The 23,134-nt window shown below is 38.4% G+C and overlaps 1 protein-coding gene across 2 annotated transcripts in view; it reads left to right on the top strand.

Annotated features, from left to right (window-relative positions):
• Nucleotides 1-18,210, top strand: part of LOC117399756 (potassium voltage-gated channel subfamily H member 8-like) — a 102,948-nt gene extending 84,738 nt beyond the window's left edge. For both annotated transcript variants that reach the window (XM_059021542.1, XM_033999124.3), the window contains 4 exons: nucleotides 852-1,168; nucleotides 3,681-3,784; nucleotides 4,017-4,096; nucleotides 16,307-18,210. In XM_059021542.1, coding sequence (XP_058877525.1) covers nucleotides 852-1,168; nucleotides 3,681-3,784; nucleotides 4,017-4,096; nucleotides 16,307-16,975 — 1,170 coding nt within the window. In that variant the 3' untranslated portion in view covers nucleotides 16,976-18,210. The remainder of the gene's footprint in view (nucleotides 1-851; nucleotides 1,169-3,680; nucleotides 3,785-4,016; nucleotides 4,097-16,306) is intronic.
• Nucleotides 18,211-23,134: the final 4,924 nt, after the last annotated feature.

The following is a 23,134-nucleotide window of genomic DNA, read 5'->3' as shown; positions in this document are numbered from 1 at the left end:
CAAAGCTTAACCTGCATGGTAAAATGAAGAGGCTTGTGAACACGAAACATTATTTTACAATGTATTGTTACCTGTTAAGTCTACTATTGCCCACATACCTTTCTGACTTGCTGAACAAAGATTTAATTGAAACTGTGTAAAAGTGCGCTGCGACATGTTTGCTACCACTTTCCCACACGACACAAACCTCTTCTGTGTATGTGGATGAGTGTGGGTGGGTCATGTGAGTAGTCCAGACCCAATGAGAAACTATCGTCACCTATGGTTGCTAAGGAATAAAAAAACAATCAAAAAAATTAAACATGTCTACTGGCTCCAGAATGTAATGTTGCTGGTGCTATATAAGGTACCCTAGCGCTAGAATCTAGCACCATAGCTCCACATTTGCACCCCTGAGCACATTCGATCTCACGGCTGTCCGGCTGAGTGCGGGGCCCCCTAAAGGGTGGGGGTCCTAGGTGGCCGCCTTGCTCTCCTTGCCTTGAGGCCGGCCCTGTACACAAGTATCCAACCTGTGGTAGAACACTGGATCGATACCTGCTCAACAAAACATTCTGTATTGTGGTCAATTTGAATAAAGGTTCCCCGATGGAATATGTTCTTGGTTTTAAGTCACTAAGTAGAATAACATACTAATGTTTTCTAACTGTTCTCATCTAAGAATATAATGAGTCACAATTGTTGGTGGAGACTTTAACTGTATCCTGGACCTTCCAGTAAAGAAATAACCACCATAATTCTCTGCACCTGTGAAGGATTTAACTTTGTCTCAAAAACATTGTATAGCAACCTCTCTATCCATTGCATTTTATTTATTTTTTTTCTCTCCTTCTCTAAAAACTTGTTTTTAGTCAGAGGGTAAAGGATATGGATGCCTAAACCAGCAGCGTCACTCGATTGTAGAAGATGAGGAAGATGAAGAAGAGGAGGGTGAAAGTACACCTCTTTCTCCTGCTTCACTCGACTGCAGAGCACCCCACAGGACCAGCAGCACTTTCTCTTCAAGGAAAGTACAAGACACATCTCCTGCCAGGATCTGCAGTCCACATTCAGATACAAGAGCCAGACATGAAACAGAGTCATCCAGCAATACCAGGAACCAGGGGAAAAACCTAAAATTACATCTGTCAACAGTGAACAGCATCGGTTCTCCTGATCTCAGTCCAAGGTTATTATTATTATATTATTATATAAATATAAATAAATAAATAATATATATATATATATATATATGTAAGTTTCTCAATTCTCAGTTTTCGTGATTGATATTTTTGTTTATTTAGTTTGAATACAGCAGTATATTTATTTATTTATTTATTTATTGCATTTATATACCGCTTTTTATACAAAAGTATCGCAAAGTACTGTACAGTACATAGCAGAAAAAAGAACACACCACCATACAATAACAAGCCACAATACATGTGTATAGCATGTCACACATACAACTGCCACAGTCAGACCATTTAAATAACAGTATACACATAATAATACAAAAGCAGCAATTTTAAAGTTACATTAAAACCCAGTAAGACGTTTTTAGTCTTGACTTGAAAACTGTAACGGTCCGAGCTTCCCTGACAAACGAAGGCAGAGCATTCCATAATTTAGGAGCTCTACAAGAAAACCTCCCGTATTGCTTTTGTTGACCCTAGGAATAACCAGCAGCCCCACACCCTGTGATCTCAGAGTGCGGTTTGGAAGATACGGGGTCAGTAACTCCCGCAAATAACTAGGTGCTAATCCATTCAGAGCCTTGTAAGTTAACAGCAAGATCTTAAAATCAATTCTATACTGCACAGGGAGCCAGTGTAAAGAGGCCAAAACAGGGATAATATGTTCACTTTTCCTGGTTTTAATCGGCGGTATTCTGAACAAGCTGCAAGCAGGATACCACACGTTTTGGGACACCAGAAAAAAGTGCATTACAATAATCAATTCTAGATGAAACAAAGGCATGCATTAGTCTCTAGGCATCAGATACAGAAATAACTTTAGTAACTTCCCTAATATGAGTCTCAAATGATAGATCAGGATCAAAGATGACCCCCAAACTCTTAATTTCTTAAGTTTTGATGAGAGACTGCGAGGGTTGAGCTCATGTAATCCCACATTTCATTTTAGTTAGTTCTGTGATCCCGCTAGCACAACCTCTGTTTTATCTGAGTTCAACATTAGAAAATTCTGTGACCTCTAACGCTTGATGTCTGTAAGGCAAGTAGCTAATAACACCCAGGCAGAAGAAATTCCTGGCTTTAGGGACAGATATAGCTGGGTATCATCAGCATAGCAATGGAAGTTCACTCTGTGTCTGTGGATAATGTCACCTAACGGTAGCATATATAATGGAAACAGCAAGGGACCTAGAATGGAGCCCTGTGGAACACCACAGACAACTTCCGATAATGCCGATTTTACCTCCCCGATTGAGATGAACTGAAAGATAAGATTTGATGTGCAGCTCGAAAACCAGACTGAAACTTCTCAAATATACCATTACAATTGAATTGCAACAACTCTCTCTAGAACCTTATCTAAGAGTGGTAGGTTGTGTTTCTTAAGCATAGGCTACCTTAAGTGCTGAGGGAACTATACCTTACATTCCCACACACACTATTTACTGCAGCAGGGCTTGAGCCCTGCCGCAATTGTAATGAATCAGACAATTCTACTTTGATCAATTATTCAAATTACACAGTTTATTGATTAATAAAAGATTATTCTTAACAAATAATGATATCCATTATATTATATTCATTGGTTACTCAATGTGAAGTAATATCACAATTATTGCAACACATTTTTCTAGGTGAGAAATGGTAGTCACCTTGCTCAAGGTTTCCTAATCCTGGTCGTGCGGGACTCCTGTGTCTGCTGGTTTTCATTCCAACTGAGTTCTCAATTACTTAATTGAACCCTTAATTGAACTATTCGTTAGATTAATAAGACCCTTTTAACTTCAAATCAGCAACTTTTCAGGAGCTGAGAACAATTAAAAAGGTTTAATTAAGCACATTATTAGTTCAATTAAGGGTTTGATTAAGTAATTGAGAACTCAGTTGGAATGAAAACCAGTCAACACAGGGGTCCCCCAGGACCAGGATTGGGAAACCCTGGCCTAGCTTACAGTGAAAAGAGTAACTAGCCATATTACCTTTCTTACTGGGTGTGGTCTCTCAGGTTATGGAGGAGATGTTTCTCCAAGTCAAGACCCGAGTAACTCATTTTCTCAGTTACCCTTATATAGAACCTCAGAACCTCAATCCCTACAGAGTCTATATTCTGTCCCAAATTATGCTGAAACAGCAGTTTCACATATAGAATGGACTTTTACAATATGCATGCCCTTTCTCCACTTAACAGTGGACCCCTGTTAGACCCTTGAGTCTTTACAATTCAATTTCTTTACGCACAGAGACAATATCAAATGTTAATTTTAACGCTACAGTGTGACCAAGCAGGGGTTGCTTTGACCTTGGTGATGTTCTGGACAGCGTTGCAAATGTGCTAATTACTGCTTGCTTGATATCATCAGTAAGAATGACATAGACTAAACATTTTTTATCCTTTGATACTGCGTTCAAAGTACCAAATTATATGAAATAAATGCCAAATGAGGGTCACCCAGAAAACATGTGTAAAGGATAATATATAAAAGTCATTAACTTGGTTTAAAACAGGTTTGTTGATGGCACTGAAGATGGTGATGGCACAGAAGGTAATCAAACCTTTGAGTTCTGCCCAAGACAAATGCAAGATTCACGTGGTGGAACTACAGTAAGAGGTATTTCAAACCCCCCTTATAATAGCTGCAATAGTGTAAAATCACATTTACTGTTAAAGGTCTACAGTAGTTTCATTTAACACTTTACTACATTATCACTCAAAAATGTTTATCATAAGTAATAGTGTCTTGATTTACAGTTTTGTTTTTTTTGCAGAAGAGTCCCACATTCCCAAAACCATTTTTTCTAGTATGGCTTTAAGTACGTTTTAACAAATCTACCTTTTTTCAGATTCAAATCAAATCAGTGCTACAGCGCTTGCTGCTAAGGCAGAAGAAACAAAACAGCAGATCAGCCGACTACACCAGGAGGTGAGAAAACATTAATACTTTTAAAGAAAGTCACTTTTTTGTCTGTATTAATCACTTAAAATCAGGTGTCGCAGCAATTGTATCAGCCATATAAAATGGTGTGTTCTCGTTGCTGGAAATCAAGTCCGCCAGTAATAGGTTAATAAATTAGAGTAAGACATACAAGCAGCGCTCCAGATTAGCTGTGTACTGGGGGTTTTACGCATTGAAAAAATATGAATTACGTATGATATTTTAATTGAATGTGTGAAATACGCATAGCAATTATGCTGCACAGCTTGAGTTTGCATGTTACCAAGCTTCTTGTATCTCCCTGGTTCCCAGCGTCTTAATGGTCAATTGTGAATATACTGCATGAGGTAGCTACAGAATGGATCACAGAAATGCTGGGACAGCTAATTGTAGCCTGCCTGGGAATTACCAGAAACACATGACCAATAAGTCTGGGTTTGCAATAAAATAAAAAAATAAAAAAATGTATGTTGTATCCACTCACTTGCAATGCCTGTTTGTGACTGCTAAATAAGTGACTGGATTCTCTGCACTGTCTTAGTCCCAATCAACTTAACCTGCCAATTTACCTATCTGTCAACCACATTTTTGGAAGGTAAATTGCAGACTTGATTGCTTGCACCATGCGGCAGGATGCTCAGATTCTGAACCGCGCTGCAGGGTGCTCAGATTCTGAACCGTGCTGCAGGGTGCTCAGATTCTGAACCGTGCTGCAGGGTGCTCAGATTCTGAACCGTGCGGCAGGGTGCTCAGATTCTGAACCGCGCGGCAGGGTGCTCAGATTCTGAACTGCGCTGCAGGGTGCTCAGATTCTGAACCGCACGGCAGGGTGCTCCGATTCTGAACCGTGCTGCAGGGTGCTCCGATTCTGAACCGTGCGGCAGGGTTCTCAGATTCTGAACCGTGCGGCAGGGTGCTCAGATTCTGAACCGTGCGGCAGGGTGCTCAGATTCTGAACCGTGCGGCAGGGTGCTCAGATTCTGAACCGTGCGGCAGGGTGCTCAGATTCTGAACCGTGCGGCAGGGTGCTCAGATTCTGAACCATGCGGCAGGGTGCTCAGATTCTGAACCGTGCGGCAGGGTGCTCAGATTCTGAACCGTGCGGCAGGGTGCTCAGATTCTGAACCGTGCGGCAGGGTGCTCAGATTCTGAACCATGCGGCAGGGTGCTCAGATTCTGAACCGTGCGGCAGGGTGCTCAGATTCTGAACCGTGCGGCAGGGTGCTCTGATTCTGAACCGTGCTGCAGGGTGCTCAGATTCTGAACCGCGCGGCAGGGTGCTCAGATTCTGAACCGCGCTGCAGGGTGCTCAGATTCTGAACCGCGCTGCAGGGTGCTCAGATTCTGAACCGCACGGCAGGGTGCTCCGATTCTGAACCGTGCTGCAGGGTGCTCCGATTCTGAACCGTGCGGCAGGGTTCTCAGATTCTGAACCGTGCGGCAGGGTGCTCAGATTCTGAACCGTGCGGCAGGGTGCTCAGATTCTGAACCGTGCGGCAGGGTGCTCAGATTCTGAACCGTGCGGCAGGGTGCTCAGATTCTGAACCATGCGGCAGGGTGCTCTGATTCTGAACCGTGCGGCAGGGTGCTCAGATTCTGAACCGTGCGGCAGGGTGCTCAGATTCTGAACCGTGCGGCAGGGTGCTCAAATTCTGAACCGTGCTGCAGGGTGCTCAGATTCTGAACCGTGCGGCAGGGTGCTCAGATTCTGAATCGTGCTCTGTTGTCAAGACTGCCTTCTTTTTCCGATAGCAATTTCATCTAGTGCTACATTATATAGGTGTCTGCATTACCACGTGTACGTGTCTGAGTTACCATGTTTCATTACTATATTTATTATGCTAAATATATTGCATTATGCATCAAATTTATCATACTGCTTGTAATGGGGGGAGGTTTGTGCTGACTGTCTTCCGTGTGTGTCAGTGAATTGCCCCACCCTTCCACACTGCTATTCGCAATTCAGTTACTGTGGGGCAATATACTGCTAAAGACTACCGCTTACTACTAATACTGTACTCGTATTACTATTACGCATGTAGTGCATGGAAAAAGGCAAAGGATGTATATTTTTAGATGCTTTTAAATGCTTCTACCTTTAATTTTAGTCTCTAAATACATATTTCAAAATTACACAAGTCGTCTGAGGCTAGATATAGCACATATTTCAACACATATATCAACGAAAAAAGTAAGTAATTCCCCCACACCCACCCCCAGCACCTGCGCCTTATGCTTCTTAAAGATTGGCAGGTGTGACCAGAAATGGGGCTTGGCTAGGGTTCCGCTTGTTTTGGTCTTTATTTGAAGAACGAGGTCGCTATTTTTCTGTCAGAAATCTGGCAACCCTGCAATGAGCTGTAATCGACAATGGAGGATATTGAAGCACTTCCAATTCTCTGACTGGGGCACGAGAGGGAAGGGAGGAGGAAAAAATGACCCTACCAAAACCCAGAATAGCTCGTCCCCGTCAGACATTTCTAGATCTAACTCCAATACAAGTTATACGTAGATGCAGATTGGACATAAGCACTATAAGAGAGCTGTGTGATCTGCTTAAGTCTGATTTAGAATCACAAACAGCCCGCAGTTACACCATACCTGTACCTGTAAAGGCTACAGCAGCTCTTCATTTTCATGCAACGGGTGCCATCCAGACAACAGCTGGGGACAGATCAGGCATCCGTCAGTCTTCTATGTCAAAGACACTGATTGATGTCACAGTATATAATATTTCCAATTGGGGATGTGGAACAAAACACATTTTGCAATATCCCCAGATTCAAGGAATGAAATTGCTTTCCAAAACAGAAAACATCATAATTCTTTAACTGTGCAAGTTTAATGTGATGCTCAATGTATTATCACGGATGTAGTTGCCAAGACCCTGGCTTTTGCTCATGCCAAGACTCATTTATCATGAAGAACATCTGTATTATGATTTTTCACAAACATACAGATATTGCATGTAAAGAATATGAATATTGATATTATTATTATTTATTTCTTAGCAGACGCCCTTATCCAGGGCGACTTACAATTGTTACAAGATATCACATTATACAGATAACACAATATTTTTACATACAATTCCCCACATTACATACAGTTGGGTTTTTACTGGAGCAATCTAGGTAAAGTACCTTGCTCAAGGGTACAGCAGCAGTGTCCCCCACTGGGGATTGAACCCCTAACCTGCCGGTCAAGAGTCCAGAGCCCTAACCACTACTCCACACTGCTGCTGATATTGCATCAGATGATACATTGTTATATTGAAATAAATGAAGGATTGTTTTTTTTTTCTATAGGCACGTTATTATTATTATTATTATTATTATTATTATTATTATTATTATTATTATTATTATTATTATTTAGTCATTTAGAAGACGCTTTTATCCAAAGTGACTTACAGAGACTAGGGGGTGAACTATGCATCACAACTGCTGTTCTGCGTTTAGGTCCCAGAATCTTTTTTGGACTTCTTTATTTGACCTTTTTATGGAAGAGGTTGCATTTATTTTTTCGGTTATACCCTTCTGTAGCTAAAATTTAGCAGTGGCTCCGGACCTTTTGCCGAAAAGAACAGTTTGATGTGCTAAAATCTTATCGAGCAAAAGCTCAACTTGAGTGGCTAAAAATGTCTTTTTCCTTTCTTTTTTTAGCATTCTTGCAATGACATGTGTGCTTCCTTGTGGTTTTCCAGTTAAAAGGAAGTCCAGACTATTGAATGTGACTAATTGGCTTGTTCAGGAACCCGAAAATCAATTGCCGCTTCAATTGAATCAGTCATGACAAGAAGTCACCAAAAGGCTTTGCGAGCAGGAGAAATGAACCTGCCCCTGTTGAAAATAAAGAAGTATAATTCGGTGTCAAAAAAACCTTGCAGTGCAAATGCATTGCGACCTTTATTTTCTCTCTAAAAATGCGCCTTCTGAAAATCAGGCCCATAGTGTCTACATTTGGAGAGTACATTACTCAGTGACCTAAAACCTGATCTGGAGAGCTGCATAAAGGAATACATTATTAAGAATAAAGTAATATTGTAAGGAGGCTCATAGTTATATATGAGTAGAACACCTTATCCTTGAGAAGTGTTCCATGACGCAGGCCAGGGGACCGTGGCAGATGCACTGCAGCTGAACCTCATTGGCTAGACAAGCTGCTTCTCAGCAAGTTGTCATGGCAGCATCAGTGAACATACAGAACCCAGCCAGCATTGTCAGAAGACAAGCTTGCAGGAGATTCCAAAATGAGATTCCACTTTAGAAAAAAGGCAAAAAGAAAGACACTGCTGCAGGGGTGTTTATTAAATATTCACGAATAGTGCAGAAACATGTACACTTACAGTGAGACATGAAGTATAAATGTTACTTATAGCTGTCTAATACATGTACATGTCTAGTACATGTGTCTTACCAAAAAAAAAAACACAATTGTGTGGCGGAGCCTAACTAGTTAGCACTGGAGAGAAATGCGTATTTAAAACCAATATTGATGTTCCAGTTTAAACAAAAAGCTGAACTGCTAGGGTTACTCAGAATTGAGGGGGACGACTAAAAAGGTACCAAATAACAAAAAGCATGAAAACACTGAAATTACTTTTTGTTAACACGTAAAGTACCCCCCACCATCAGTTGTAGTCGTCACATCTGTTTTTGTTTTGTTATTTGGTACTTTAAGAGCTGCTTTAAGGGTGACTCGTCACCATTTAGATCAATTGAAAACTGTTGTCAAGCTCTGAAGTAATTCAATCATTTGCTTTGAAAAATATTTTGCATAATTTAAGTTTGAAATTTCTCTTGTGTAAAACATGCATCTTAACCCATTGTACTCTATAGCAATGGAAATAGTAGTTTGGTAGGGTTACCTTAATCATTTTCAGAAATGGTGTGAAGACAGTTAGTTACTATCAGCCTTGGGTAAAATACTTAGTAAATGTATTTCATTACAAAATACTCAGGAAAAATGTATCTAAATGTATCTACTTTGGATCCGCTTTATTTTCAATACAAAATTCAATTATATTTTTTAAAGTACAATTTCAAATTACAAAATACCTTTTAATAAAACAGCCAAGATTTGTGTTAAGCAAACATAGTGGGTCCTTGTTTCCACCAGGGGACCCAATATCTAATAGAGTGTAGGTCTACATTTGGCCAACACATTTTGATAGATATCTGGTGGAGTATTATGCAAGGGTTGATGATTCTGGCCCTAAGATGGCATTCAAAACAATACACCTGAGTGGACTCAACTTCCTGCCAAATAAAGACTGTGTTGTCAGATCAGAGGTTTCCCCTCCAGATTTAGAGGTTTTACATTTCTTCTCAGGGCAATCTGGAGAGATTTTTTTTTTTTTTAAAGGTACATTTTTAATTTTAGAGGATTCTCTAGAGATTTTTTTTTCTGTCTGAAATCTGTTTACTCATAATGTGCAAGTCCTTCCTTTATTAAGATAGCGGATGCGCTGTAACATCATGCCTGCTGGCTGCTGCAATGCTGATTTCTATAGCATTTCTCCTGACTGCTGTGATGCTGATTTCTATAGCATTTCTCCTGACTGCTGTGATGCTGATTTCTATAGCATTTCTCCTGACTGCTGTGATGCTGATTTCTATAGCATTTCTCCTGACTGCTGTGATGCTGATTTCTATAGCATTTCTCCTGACTGCTGTGATGCTGATTTCTATAGCATTTCTCCTGACTGCTGCGATGCTGATTTTTATAGCATTTCTCCAGACTGTTGTGATGCTGATTTCTATAGCATTTCTCCTGACTGCTGCAATGCTGATTTCTATAGCATTTCTCCTGACTGCTGCGATGCTGATTTCTATAGCATTTCCCCTGACTGCTGTGATGCTGATTTCTATAGCATTTCTCCTGGCTGCTGCGATGCTGATTTCTATAGCATTTCTCCTGGCTGCTGCGATGCTGATTTCTATAGCATTTCTCCTGACTGCTGTGATGCTGATTTCTATAGCATTTCTCCTGACTGCTGCGACGCTGATTTCTATAGCATTTCTCCTGACTGCTGCGACGCTGATTTCTATAGCATTTCTCCTGACTGCTGCGATGCTGATTTCTATAGCATTTCTCCTGACTGCTGCGATGCTGATTTCTATAGCATTTCTCCTGACTGCTGTGATGCTGATTTCTATAGCATTTCTCCTGACTGCTGTGATGCTGATTTCTATAGCATTTCTCCAGACTGCTGCGATGCTGATTTCTATAGCATTTCTCCTGACTGCTGTGATGCTGATTTCTATAGCATTTCTCCTGGCTGCTGCGATGCTGATTTCTATAGCATTTCTCCTGACTGCTGCGATGCTGATTTCTATAGCATTTCCCCTGACTGCTGTGATGCTGATTTCTATAGCATTTCTCCTGACTGCTGTGATGCTGATTTCTATAGCATTTCTCCAGACTGTTGTGATGCTGATTTCTATAGCATTTCTCCTGACTGCTGCAATGCTGATTTCTATAGCATTTCTCCTGACTGCTGCGATGCTGATTTCTATAGCATTTCCCCTGACTGCTGTGATGCTGATTTCTATAGCATTTCTCCTGGCTGCTGCGATGCTGATTTCTATAGCATTTCTCCTGGCTGCTGCGATGCTGATTTCTATAGCATTTCTCCTGACTGCTGTGATGCTGATTTCTATAGCATTTCTCCTGACTGCTGCGACGCTGATTTCTATAGCATTTCTCCTGACTGCTGCGACGCTGATTTCTATAGCATTTCTCCTGACTGCTGCGATGCTGATTTCTATAGCATTTCTCCTGACTGCTGCGATGCTGATTTCTATAGCATTTCTCCTGACTGCTGTGATGCTGATTTCTATAGCATTTCTCCTGACTGCTGTGATGCTGATTTCTATAGCATTTCTCCAGACTGCTGCGATGCTGATTTCTATAGCATTTCTCCTGACTGCTGTGATGCTGATTTCTATAGCATTTCTCCTGGCTGCTGCGATGCTGATTTCTATAGCATTTCTCCTGACTGCTGCGATGCTGATTTCTATAGCATTTCCCCTGACTGCTGTGATGCTGATTTCTATAGCATTTCTCCTGACTGCTGTGATGCTGATTTCTATAGCATTTCTCCTGGCTGCTGCGATGCTGATTTCTATAGCATTTCTCCTGACTGCTGCGACGCTGATTTCTATAGCATTTCTCCAGAATGACTTTGACTGCCACAACATTATAAGATCACTTCATGTGCAGCAGGTATTAAGGCTCCTGAACCCACGTAGAGTCTGTGCTGCATATAATTTAAGGGAGGGGCTCAGGTGGCAGTGTTTAAGTGTTGTGTCAGTCAGTGAATATTATTCTGAAAAAAACATTTACAATTTGAAAGATTTTGCTGATGAGAGGTAACTTGCCAATATTGTTTTCCAGCATTTTGTTTTGTTTTGTTTTGTTTTTTTGCCAATAATTTTACAATTTAACCATGCTGTGCCAATATAATTGTAGGTTAATTTAGAGCTTTGATGACCAAACAAGTACAGTGTATTCCAATTAATTGGAAACAGAGTAAACAGATCGCAGCATTTGCTCCACTTAATCTGTAATGCATATGACTCTATCAGACGTTGCTACAGATTTCCAATTTCCCAATAATCATTTCGGAGCAGTCTATAGTGGCCCTGCACATCCTATTGACAGTGTTATTGCACTGTCCATTCCGTGTATGCCTCCGTCCCTGGATTTTATACATATTTCTTGTTACCTTACCGGGTTTCTATAGAAACACAGTGAGACTGACTACAGAGACACAATGCAAATTCAAAAGAAAAGGCATCATATTAGAAGGCTTTTTAGAATAGAGGTTGAAGGACAAGTGCTGTATTCTAAGCAAAAACAAACACCAAATAGAAATCTGAAGGTAATATTTTCAACTTCAATGTGGTGATTTAAGGTATTTGTGCAGTATGAAAAAAAAAAAAAAAACCTGGAGAATCAAAAGCAATAAATGTTGAGATTTTTTTTTTTTCTTTTGGTATCTGTATAGAACAGTGTGCATTGTGGGAGTACAAAATCATAGTTTTGGATTAACTGGAGGGTCAAAAGAGCAAAAGAGTGGTTTTAATATCTTGTTTATTATTATAAAGCCTGATAAACAAATATATATATATATATATATATATATATATATATATATATATATATATATATATATATATATATATATATATATATATATATATATATATATATATACATATATATATATGTGTGTGTTAAATAGTTTTTCTTTGGTTTGGAAGCATATACAGCTAAGGCCAAACATTTTGCATCACCTGGAATTTTAGGATTGAGACATAATTAAAAAAAAAAAAAAACTACATGAACTTAATTTAAATCTTTTATTTAACATCATGTAATCGAAGAAACTACAAAATTATATCGCAAATGTCTACCAGAAGCCATAACAGTAGTACAGTATTTCATGTTAGATTTCAAAATGTCACATTTTTTAATTTTTGTCACTTGTTTGTTATATGGAAAACTACAAAGCGGGATGTAATTAAATATGTTAATAACATATTAAATAACAGTATTCAGCAGTTCATTTGATGTTTATGGAGCAAATTTAGTTAATTGTGTAGGGTGATGGTAAACTTTTGGCCATAGCTGTAGTTAGAAAATGTTTTTTACTCTTATAAATACCCTGTCAGGCTCTCCCCTATAGTCCTCTCAAGCATATTGAGGCAGAGTAACACATATTGCTGAACTGACTGTTGCAATCCATCTTCCCTGTTTATAAAGAACTGGCTGTTATAAGTGGTATAAACCACTTCGGGCCGTACGGTGCTATTTTTTAAGACTTTATAAACCAAATGAGTCAATGAAAGATAAAGATATTACTCCCCCCATCCCCCAGGGCACAGAGGGAGGTACCTATTTGCCCAGTTATTGGGTACTCCCAAGTCCTTTGAGATCGAGTTCCCTTTGGTATGATTTTAACAGGGATCTAGTGCTATTTTCAGAACGCTTTCACAGATTGACATTTCAGAGTCAAGAGGTGTACAACGCCAAAAGTCAAAATGCTTTCAGAAAGTGTCAATGTTTTTCCAGGCTACTAAAGCCTGAAGTATTATATTTATATATACAGCTAACAGTCCCCTGGTTGCAAGCAAAAAACAAACCTGTGTTTTTTGAGAAGAACAGTCATAAATACATACAAGCATGAAATCAGTATTTTCCTGTTATTAAATATGTATGTGTATAGAAACAATACAGGTTACATGTGACCAGATTTTTAGTATTTAGTAAATACAACTAGTAAAGTGTTCGTTTTAATGTCCATATTTCTATATAGCAATTGAGTGTTTTATAATTGGAGATGTACTATTTATTTACACGTAGTTACAAAATGAAAGTTAATAAGCTGGTGATACTTTTATATAGTCCTGAAGATAATTTTAGAACAATGGCCAACAAAAATTAATATTAATATTTTTTTAAGTGTAATCATACATTCCAATAATATCTGATGAAGCAAGCATCAGCTCATGTTAAAATCATCACGAAAAGCATTTTTAAAATGTCCAGATTACTATTTAGATAGCTGAATTGATAAATACAAACAAGGAAGTCTAGGGCAGCAGTGTGGAGTAGTGGTTAGGGCTCTGGACTCTGGACCGGAGGGTCGTGGGTTCAATCCCAGGTGGGGGACACTGCTGCTGTATCCTTGAGCAAGGTACTTTACCTGGATTGCTCCAGTAAAAAAAACAAACAAAAAAAACTGTATAAATGGGTAATTGTATGTAAAAAAAAATGGTGATATCTTGTAACAATTGTAAGTCGCCCTGGATAAGGGTGTCGGCTAAGAAATAAAAGACTAGTAGTTTAAACTTTAAATACTTAGGATCTTCTTTGAAATAAAGCGATGCTGGTTCCATTTTATTCCTATATGAAAACGAATATAAATGTTGCATTGATACCCATGTTTACAGTTTGTTTGTTCTCACTTATCTTCGGCTAGTTTTATTATTCTCATCTGAGTTACCTTTGTTCATGTGTTTCAATTCATTTTCAGTTAATTTGATTTATCCATATAATTTATACACTAGGCTGCTAAAAGTACTTACCTACTGCTGCACCAAACTGTACTGTTCGGTTTCAAGTGAGAAACTAGTTTCAAAACATTTAATTGCATAGCAATAATGACATTATATTCCGAATAAAGTCTCATTCAAAAAAACGGAACTCTGTCTAGATTTCATCCACTCCTTGTTTGGTCAATGCACCCTGCAGTTTTCGATGAAATATGTAAACTTAGGGTGTTGTGTTGCATGTTGGGGTTTGTAAGCAACAGTTTTTAATTCCTTCACATGCTTTTAAATATGGTATGCCTGTGCTTGTCAGAATACTGAAAGCTCTTTTTCATGCTCAGTTGAAATTTTCATTCACTCATTCAAGACATCATTTATGGTCATACCAGTGCTGGGAGATGCACAGTGTAATTATGATTGTACATGTGCGTCTGTGCCAGGTGGATTTATCCTACTGGATAGAACTGACACTTCAGTCATGTCTGAGATGAATCACTTCCACTCATGTAATTTTGATGAACTGGACTGCTTTTCCTCCAGCAGAGTCTTGACATTAATGTAGAGCTAAAAAAATGGATTCAGGTACCACATAGAGCAGTGATGTGTGTACGCAACTACTGCAGTACCTAAACAGCTAACTTACAAGAGCTCATGATAATGGATACAACTAATTCAATATGTCAATAAAACCAATAAATGGTGTAATGAATTAGTGAAGAAGGAGCAAACTGCGGCAGGAGGAATCTTCCAAACATTGCGACAATGTACTACAGTCTGCGCATCCTCCCCCTAGCTCCTGCCAGATGCGCTCAACGATCCCCTGAATCCCCAGCCATGCTTCCCGTACTCGGTAGGGTTCATTACTGGTGCAGAGTTGCATGCACAGTCCCAAACAGTAAAACATAAGGCTGCAGACAAAAACACAGACGCACATAACAAAGTCCCAGCGTCAGCCCTTTGTTACAATATGCTGTAGACTATCAATGACATAAAACTTTCAAAAGCAAAGGGAGGTGGGTAGTAGTACACACAGTAAAGGGAAAACAATGTGTGTGTGTGTGTGTGTGTGTGTGTGTACAGAATAAAAGACAACTAAAAAGGAGGGAAGATAAACACACAGTGGAAAAAAAGAAACTTTATATGAGTCCTTTATATATGTATCTTATGCTAAATAACAGATATACATATACTGTTATATATAATAGCAACTGGAATTTTTGCTAAACTAACAAAACCACTGACCCATTAACCCCAGTGAATGTCATATTATGCACTTGCTAATGCTAGGTAGCCCCCAAAATATGGCTTTGTATAGGTCCCCAACGCAGGGCCGGATTAACCAATATGCCAATAACACCATTCCTATGTAAGGGGCCCCAAAATTATGATTTAGCGTAGAGCTCTCACGTCCTTTAATCTGGCCCAGCTTCTTCCCCTTGCTTCTTTCTGTGAGTCCATCTTCTCCCCTTGCGCCCTGCCTCCTTGTGATCCCTATTGGCTCCTGCTCTCCTCAGTTCATCTTAGTGCCGAAAGCCATATTGGTATTGACTAGTCCTGCCATATGAAAATGTCTGTCACCAGAAACTGTGGAGATGCTCTCCGACCTCCCTGGCACTGCTTCCCATGGGCTATGATGTCACTGGGCTCTGCAGCTTGTCTACCTCTGTTTACATCGCCCACCTCGCTACCTCCCCTGGGCTACAGTATTGTATTTATTATTTTATGACAACAATGATGTAAGAAGGCGCACAAAATGTGTAAAATGACAAAAGGCCAACTGATGGATTATAATCAGTAGAGAGTCAGCTATCTCATACCAAGATCCTTCACACAGTACCTTCAAGTTACAAAATACATGTTTACGATGATGGAAGAATTACTGTTTTATTGAACAAGTGCCAGGTGGAAACAAGGCAAACGAACACATCCAAACTAAAATCATGCCAAATCTGTGATTGCCCTTCTACCATGATCTTGCATGGATTAACCCAAATGTCTGGTTTTATCATTTTTTTGATAAGTACAACCCCTATTTAATGGGAACATTGTCAAATAACAATAATCATATTTACTGTTTAAAACAGTAACATAAGTATGCAATATACTGTAGTAATCCCATTTATGTTTCTCTTCACAGGTTCGCACTCTGAGTCAAGAAGTAGCACAATTAAGTAAAGACATGAGAAATGTTGTGTTTCTTCTTGAAGAATTATTATCTTCAAAGAAAACTCCAGTATTTTGCCATACTCATAGTACTTCTGTGGAGAGTTTTCAAACTAAAATGACTTGGACAACACAACAGTCTTTCATGCATTCCCAAGCAGGGCAAAATACTTGTCCAACAGCCCAACTTTCTCAAGGCAACCCAGTATCAAGAGTTTTTGAAACTGACTCTTTACATACCAGTAATAGTCCACAGAGGGATGGGACAAATCCTCAGAGACCTATGGAGAGTGACCACTATTATCCACCCTTCCACATTCAATTACTGCCCCAAGGGGATACTTTACAATACGTCAAATGCACTTCCCCGCAGTCAGACTCAACATTAACTCCTCTTCAGTCTATTTCATCCACCCTGTCTTCTTCTGTGTGTTCTTCTCCTGAAACATCACCACAGTTTGTGACCGGCAAATCAAAGGACAGTGCAGGGTCTTCCCATGCTGCTACCAGATCATCTAGTCTTGAAAATGTACCCATGTTCTGGGACCATCAGGAGAAAACCACTGTTTCTTTGCAAAATCTACCATTAGAAATCATGAAGGCTTCGAATGAGTTCAAGGATGACAAAAGCATATATGTATAATGGTGCAATGATAAGCAGAACTCAAAGAATGCCCCACAGCTGCCTGAACTAAAAGGTGTTAGTACTGCATGACTGCTTGCTCTGAGGTCTTTCACTAAAATCTAGGGGTTGAAACAGTTGGAAACCACTTAAAGTGAAGCTGTCAAAGAGATACAAATATATATATATATATATATATATATATATATATAACCAGTTTATTCTGCAAAAGGTTTTAGAAGCATGCTATAAGGGTTTGACTGTAGTTTTACATTCTTAGACAATTTCAATTAGCATATTGCTTGGGTTGACTTCATTCATGTAGTTGCTGAATGGCCATGCAGGTCACCGCAGCAGGAAGATGAAGACAAAGCAACGTAAGCTCACTATTTTTATTGGGGGTTATGATCGTGTGCTCTGTAGAGATTGCCCCTGAAGAATATCTGAAGCTCAGGCAGGGCTCCTGCTGTTCTGTCTGTCAGTTTTGCCACGGTGAGGGAACAGTTAGCACTGCATGCCATCTCCTAAACAATCAACCCTATAGAACCAGTAGAGGAGCACAATATTAGAAATGGCATGCTGCTCTTCTGTAAATCAAACTCATCATTTATTTATTAAATAAAATTACTATTTTTGTAAACCTGGTATAGAAACTGTGTTTAAGCTATGAGAAATATTTCTAAAGTGTAACGCTTTTTTTAGTAAAAGCTTGCCCTTCCAACAGAAATATATGCAGTTATGATAATGTAGGTAAGAAACTGTAGAAACTGTAGTTTAATTCTGAGTCAGTTTGCTGCACGTTACAAGGAATGCATCAGTGATTATAAAAATGAAAAACAAGGCAATATTTTATTGAAAATGTAATTAATGTATGTAATATGTATAAATTACTTGCCTCTTAAATCTGGTAGGCTTTATGAGGGTAGCCTTATTGTCAAGTAAAACTGATCTGGCCATAATAGCCGATGGGTTTTATCATCCAGAAATGCAATATTAAGTCTCATATTAAGTAATATATTATATGTTTACATGTGTTGAGTTCAGTGCATTACATGCAAGATGTCCGAAAACCACATTGTCTTCATCTCAAAAAAAAAATGTTATGCACAAAATGTATTCATTGTGTGAAATTATTTACAGATAACCTGTTATATGATAATAAAAAATGTTATTGCTGCCCGTTTTTTTTAATCTCTTGTTCACTGAATTGCAGATTAGCCTGTTCTCTGTTATTAAACGTTATGGGGAATATGTACTAAGAGGGGCCAGTTGCAGCGCAAACATACCACAATTTGTATTTTCATTACGACAATTCGCAAAGTGCACATTTTGTCGTATGTACTAAGACAAAACATGTTAATGAAGAGAGCCACAATATACTAATTTAAATATTATTTGCGTCATCTTAGCGAGATCTCTAGTGAGAGTTGGTTTGCTGCAGCAGAGAGTGAACATAAGAAAGTTTACAAACGAGAGGAGGCCATTTGGCCCATCTTGCTGTTGTTAGTAGCTTATTGATCCCAGAATCTCATCAAGCAGCTTCTTGAAGGATCACAAGGTGTCAGCTTCAACAACATTATTGGGGAGTTGGTTCCAGACCCTCAAAATTCTCTGTGTAAACAAGTTCCTCCTATTTTCTGCTCTGAATGCCCCTTTATCTAATCTCCATTTGTGATCCCTGGTCCTTGTTTCTTTTTTCAGGTCGAAAAAGTCCCCTGGGTCGACATTGTCTATACCTTTTAGGATTTTGAATGCTTGAATCAGATCACCGCGTAGTCTTCTTTGTTCAAGACTGAATAGATTCAATTCTTTTAGCCTATCTGCATAAGACATGCCTTTTAAACCTGGGATCATTCTGGTCGCTCTTCTTTGCACTCTTTCTAGAGCAGCAATATCCTTTTTGTAACGAGGTGACCAGAACTGAACACAATATTCTAGATGAGGTCTTACTAATGCATTGTAAAGTTTTAACATTACTTCCCTTGATTTAAATGCAACACTTTTCACAATATATGCGAGCATCTTGTTGGCCTTTTTTATAGCTTCCCCACATTTCTGAGTCAATGAAAGGTAGTTTATTAATAATAATAATAATAATAATAATAATAATAATAATAATACATTTTATTTATAAAGCACTTTTCCTAATCCCAAAGCACTTAACATAGTTGATGGAAGACAAGATAACAAATGACAGGGTAAAATAAAATACAGTAATAAAAAACAATACAATAAAATCGCACACACATATGTTTACAGTTCTCGATGTATTTTAATTATAAATCTGTACAGTAGGCCTATACAGTATACAGTACAGTAGTAAAATCAAATGAACACCTAGCGCACTTTCATTTTACTTTAGTCTACTGACAACACAAAATAAATCATGCTGCTGCATTGTACACATTGGTGTACAATACGAATAAAAGATTATTTTAAATTGAAACTAAATGATTTTAGGGTTTTTTTTTTATTTTATTTTAATTATTATTATTATTAACTTGGTCTACCTAGTAGCCTAGACAATTAACACACAATAGATCATGGTCCTATACAGATGCTCAGAATGAGCTGGAGGGGTTAGTGGCACATGTGGGCCGTCTATTGCTCCCAACATGCTGGGAAAACCAGAAATGTCATAGAAATGTGTTTTCAAGGCTTGTAAGTACACCCTGACTTTAATGAAAATTAGGTACTTGGGTGTTCTTCTAAAAAATACATCGAGTACAACTGGCAACGCACGAGAAAAAGCGAACTGGGAAATGCCAGCAACAATTGCGACTGTTTAAAACATGCTTTCAAAAGTTCTTAATAAATTGCCCGCAGCTTTAGTACATCTCCTTACAGTATTTTTGATCCATCATTTGCACTATCGCCACCCTGTTTTTGTGAATTTCTGCAGGAACGCCCAGAATTACATATTCATTTAAGACTAAAGCGCAAATAAGAACTGCGGCTGCAAAGCATTAGTTAAAATGATGCCAACAGCGTTGCGTTTGTTTAGTACATTTTACCTACACTTCTGACTGGTTTGCAACAATTGAGACAGATGCAACACTTTAGTACATCTACCCCTATAACTTTGAAAACTGGTGTAAAATGTCAAAACTGCTTTCATAAATACCTGTGACTCTACAAATAAGGGGAATTACAAATCTGAGCATATTAATTGTGTATATCAATGTTTAAAAATTAACAGTTAAAAAAATATATATTTTCATTTAAATTGTAAGACATTTGAAAGGAGAGAAGAAGAGACAGAGAATGGATTGACATAGAAGACAAATATTAGGATATACGAAAAATATAACATTAATGAACAATATTCCAAATGCCAAACATCCTATAAAAAAAAAAGAAACACACAGCCAGGCAGTAGGGTTGTGTATTTTAAAGGATTCAGCTCATTCAGCTAAACAGTTCCCTTTAGTAAAAAGATTGTACATGACCGCATTAACACAGCTGGGGCATGCTTTTCAAGCAGTGAAATCTGATTATAACAGACCTGGATACATCACGTACATGGCCCATTCCCTTCTAAACGGACCTCATTTCTGGATTATCCATTCCTTACCATCTTTGATTCATAAAGTCAACTAGTGATAGTTTAAATGTAATTCCTAAATATTATCACCTACTGTAGCTCAAATCATCTTTCAGTCTGTGGTCCTTAGGATACATAACAAGTACTGGTGTTGTTTTTGCATGACCAATGATGTGCAATAGTGTGACTTCCGCACACCCTCACAAAGGATTACCAAAGTACTGAGATAGAGCATGTGATTGTTATCAGCCCATCAAATGAAAGATTATCAAGGATTATTGTCCTGGCGGCACAGTATGGGCCAGTTGGTACCTACTAATCTACTTGTATATGCAGTATGTAAGCGTTTTAAAACCCCAACTCAACTGTAACCCACCCCTCATACCTCCAGCTCGCTTTAGTACTCCAATGTAAAGCAAACAATACACAAAGAACTCTGTTCTGTTTGAAGCTGGGCAGTTCTGGGATCAGAACATGTTTAACATGTTGTGTAGCCCGAGAGTTTCACTTGAACATTTCACTTGATCACCGCTCGCTTCCAGTTCAAGACTCTTGTACTAGCCTACAGATGCCTTGACCAGACTGCACCCAGCTACCTCCAAACCCTCATCTCTCCCTACACCCCCACTCGACCTCTCCGCTCCTCCTGCACTAGAAGACTGGCTCTACCTACTTTACACTCCCCTGCCTCCCGAGCCCGCTCTTTCTCCACCCTCGCCCCGCAGTGGTGGAATGAACTTCCCACAGATGTCAGGACTGCCCAGTCCCTGACCACCTTCCGGTGCCTCCTCAAGACTCACCTCTTCAGACAGCACTTGTAGAACTCCTCTTTATTTTCCACTGGACACTTATCACTCTTCCTTAAATGTGCTTTACTTGCTCTTATCTGCCCCCTATTTTACTGCATTTAATCCTGTACTTTAGAGTACTGTAATCTGTCAAGTGTTATTTAATCTGTAGTATTTTGTATTTAATTATATCCAGATGTAACTATCACTGACACTGTTATCTGCTCCGTTATTGAATCGTATTTTGTCATACTTGTACTTGCTAGAACCAAAGTCATTGTATTTATCTTGCTCTTAATTGTATTATTACTTGTACTGTGATTCTTGAAATGTATTTTTGTTTACAACTGTAAGTCGCCCTGGATAAGGGCTTCTGCTAATAAATAATAATAATAATAATAATAATAATAATAATAATAATAATAATAATAATAATAATAATAATAATAATAATAATAATAACATTGCTTGTGGCTTCTGTTTCTTGTTGTTTTGGGACTCCATTATCTGGCTCTGTTTAGGATGAAGCACCCGAAGGACAAAGAGAAAAGGAAACCAGAAAAACAAGAATTTAGGTACATTTTTGTGTTAAAATACTTTTGTGTTGCTGAAGCAAGATCAGGTTAGTAATACAGCTGCTAAATATACATTGTTTTTGCCAATATTTTTTTTCAAACAAGTAAAAAAAGTACATTATTAAAACATATAATGACCACACTGTAAACATGGTATAACACATTTATTTGTAACTTCAGGGGTTCACTTCCACATATGCTTCAAGTTTTCATCTGTTTGTGGGTTCCGTGCTTTATTGGTGGTGTTGGTTGTTGCATGCTAGCCTTTGCCTAGCTGTGTTTTAACATAATCTTCAGGTCTGAACAATACCAGTGCTAATGAACAGGATCGACGACACTGTTGTTGTTAAGAACACTCGTTTTTTTAGCTTTGTTTTTGGCTGTGGTAATAAAAATAGTAATAATAACAGTATGTTGCATCTTAAAATCGTCACAGTTCACTTCATTGTCATTCAATTCATGGAACAGGAAAGTGCTCTTTTTTTATTATTGTACATGTTATGTACATAGAGACAAAAAGATACCGGATCTTGGATCGGGTGTGATGAGGCACAGTTAACTCCTGTGTAAATTTAAAATGGCTACCTGACCATTGTACGCACTACCTTGTTTTATCAGCGTCTTGCACCAGCTATTATTTAGCTTTACACAGTGGTGTTTCATAACAAATGATGATTTCAATGCTATTGTGTGATACCACAGTATTACCCCTTCAGAAAAGTAATTTGGTTGTTAATAATACATTGTTTGCCACTCACTTATCAAGCAGACCACAGTTTGCTTGAATTGAAATGATATGTCATCATCTGCTCATAATATAAGCTGGGTTCTTCTGGCTTCAAGCATACATTATTGAGTACAGCACTGAGAAAATTACAAAGAATAACAGCTATACTGATGTATTTTGACAGCTGCATTAGAGCAAGCACACCTGCACATTTGTGTTGAGAACCTTTCTTCTTTATTTACATTGCCAATAGAAATGTGAGACATTATATATATATATATATATATATATATATATATATATATATATATATATATTAAAGTTACTCTAATGAATGCATATTTTTAGGTTATTAAAAAAAAACAAAAAAACAATTGGAACCATGCCAGTTGTATCTGCTATAGACATTTTAATTAAGATTTTGTGTACAAGCCCCCTGCTCTTCAATTAGTTTTTAGTGTTTTGTGGATCAGTGTGGGTGGGTCATGTGCAGGAACGCCCCCAGAAATATTTCACATGGTACGCAAAACTGAACCACACTGACAT

Source organism: Acipenser ruthenus, chromosome 4 (genome assembly GCF_902713425.1).
Source record: "Acipenser ruthenus chromosome 4, fAciRut3.2 maternal haplotype, whole genome shotgun sequence".
NCBI classification, from domain to species: domain Eukaryota; kingdom Metazoa; phylum Chordata; class Actinopteri; order Acipenseriformes; family Acipenseridae; genus Acipenser; species Acipenser ruthenus.
This window is presented reverse-complemented; position numbering and strand designations above follow the sequence as displayed.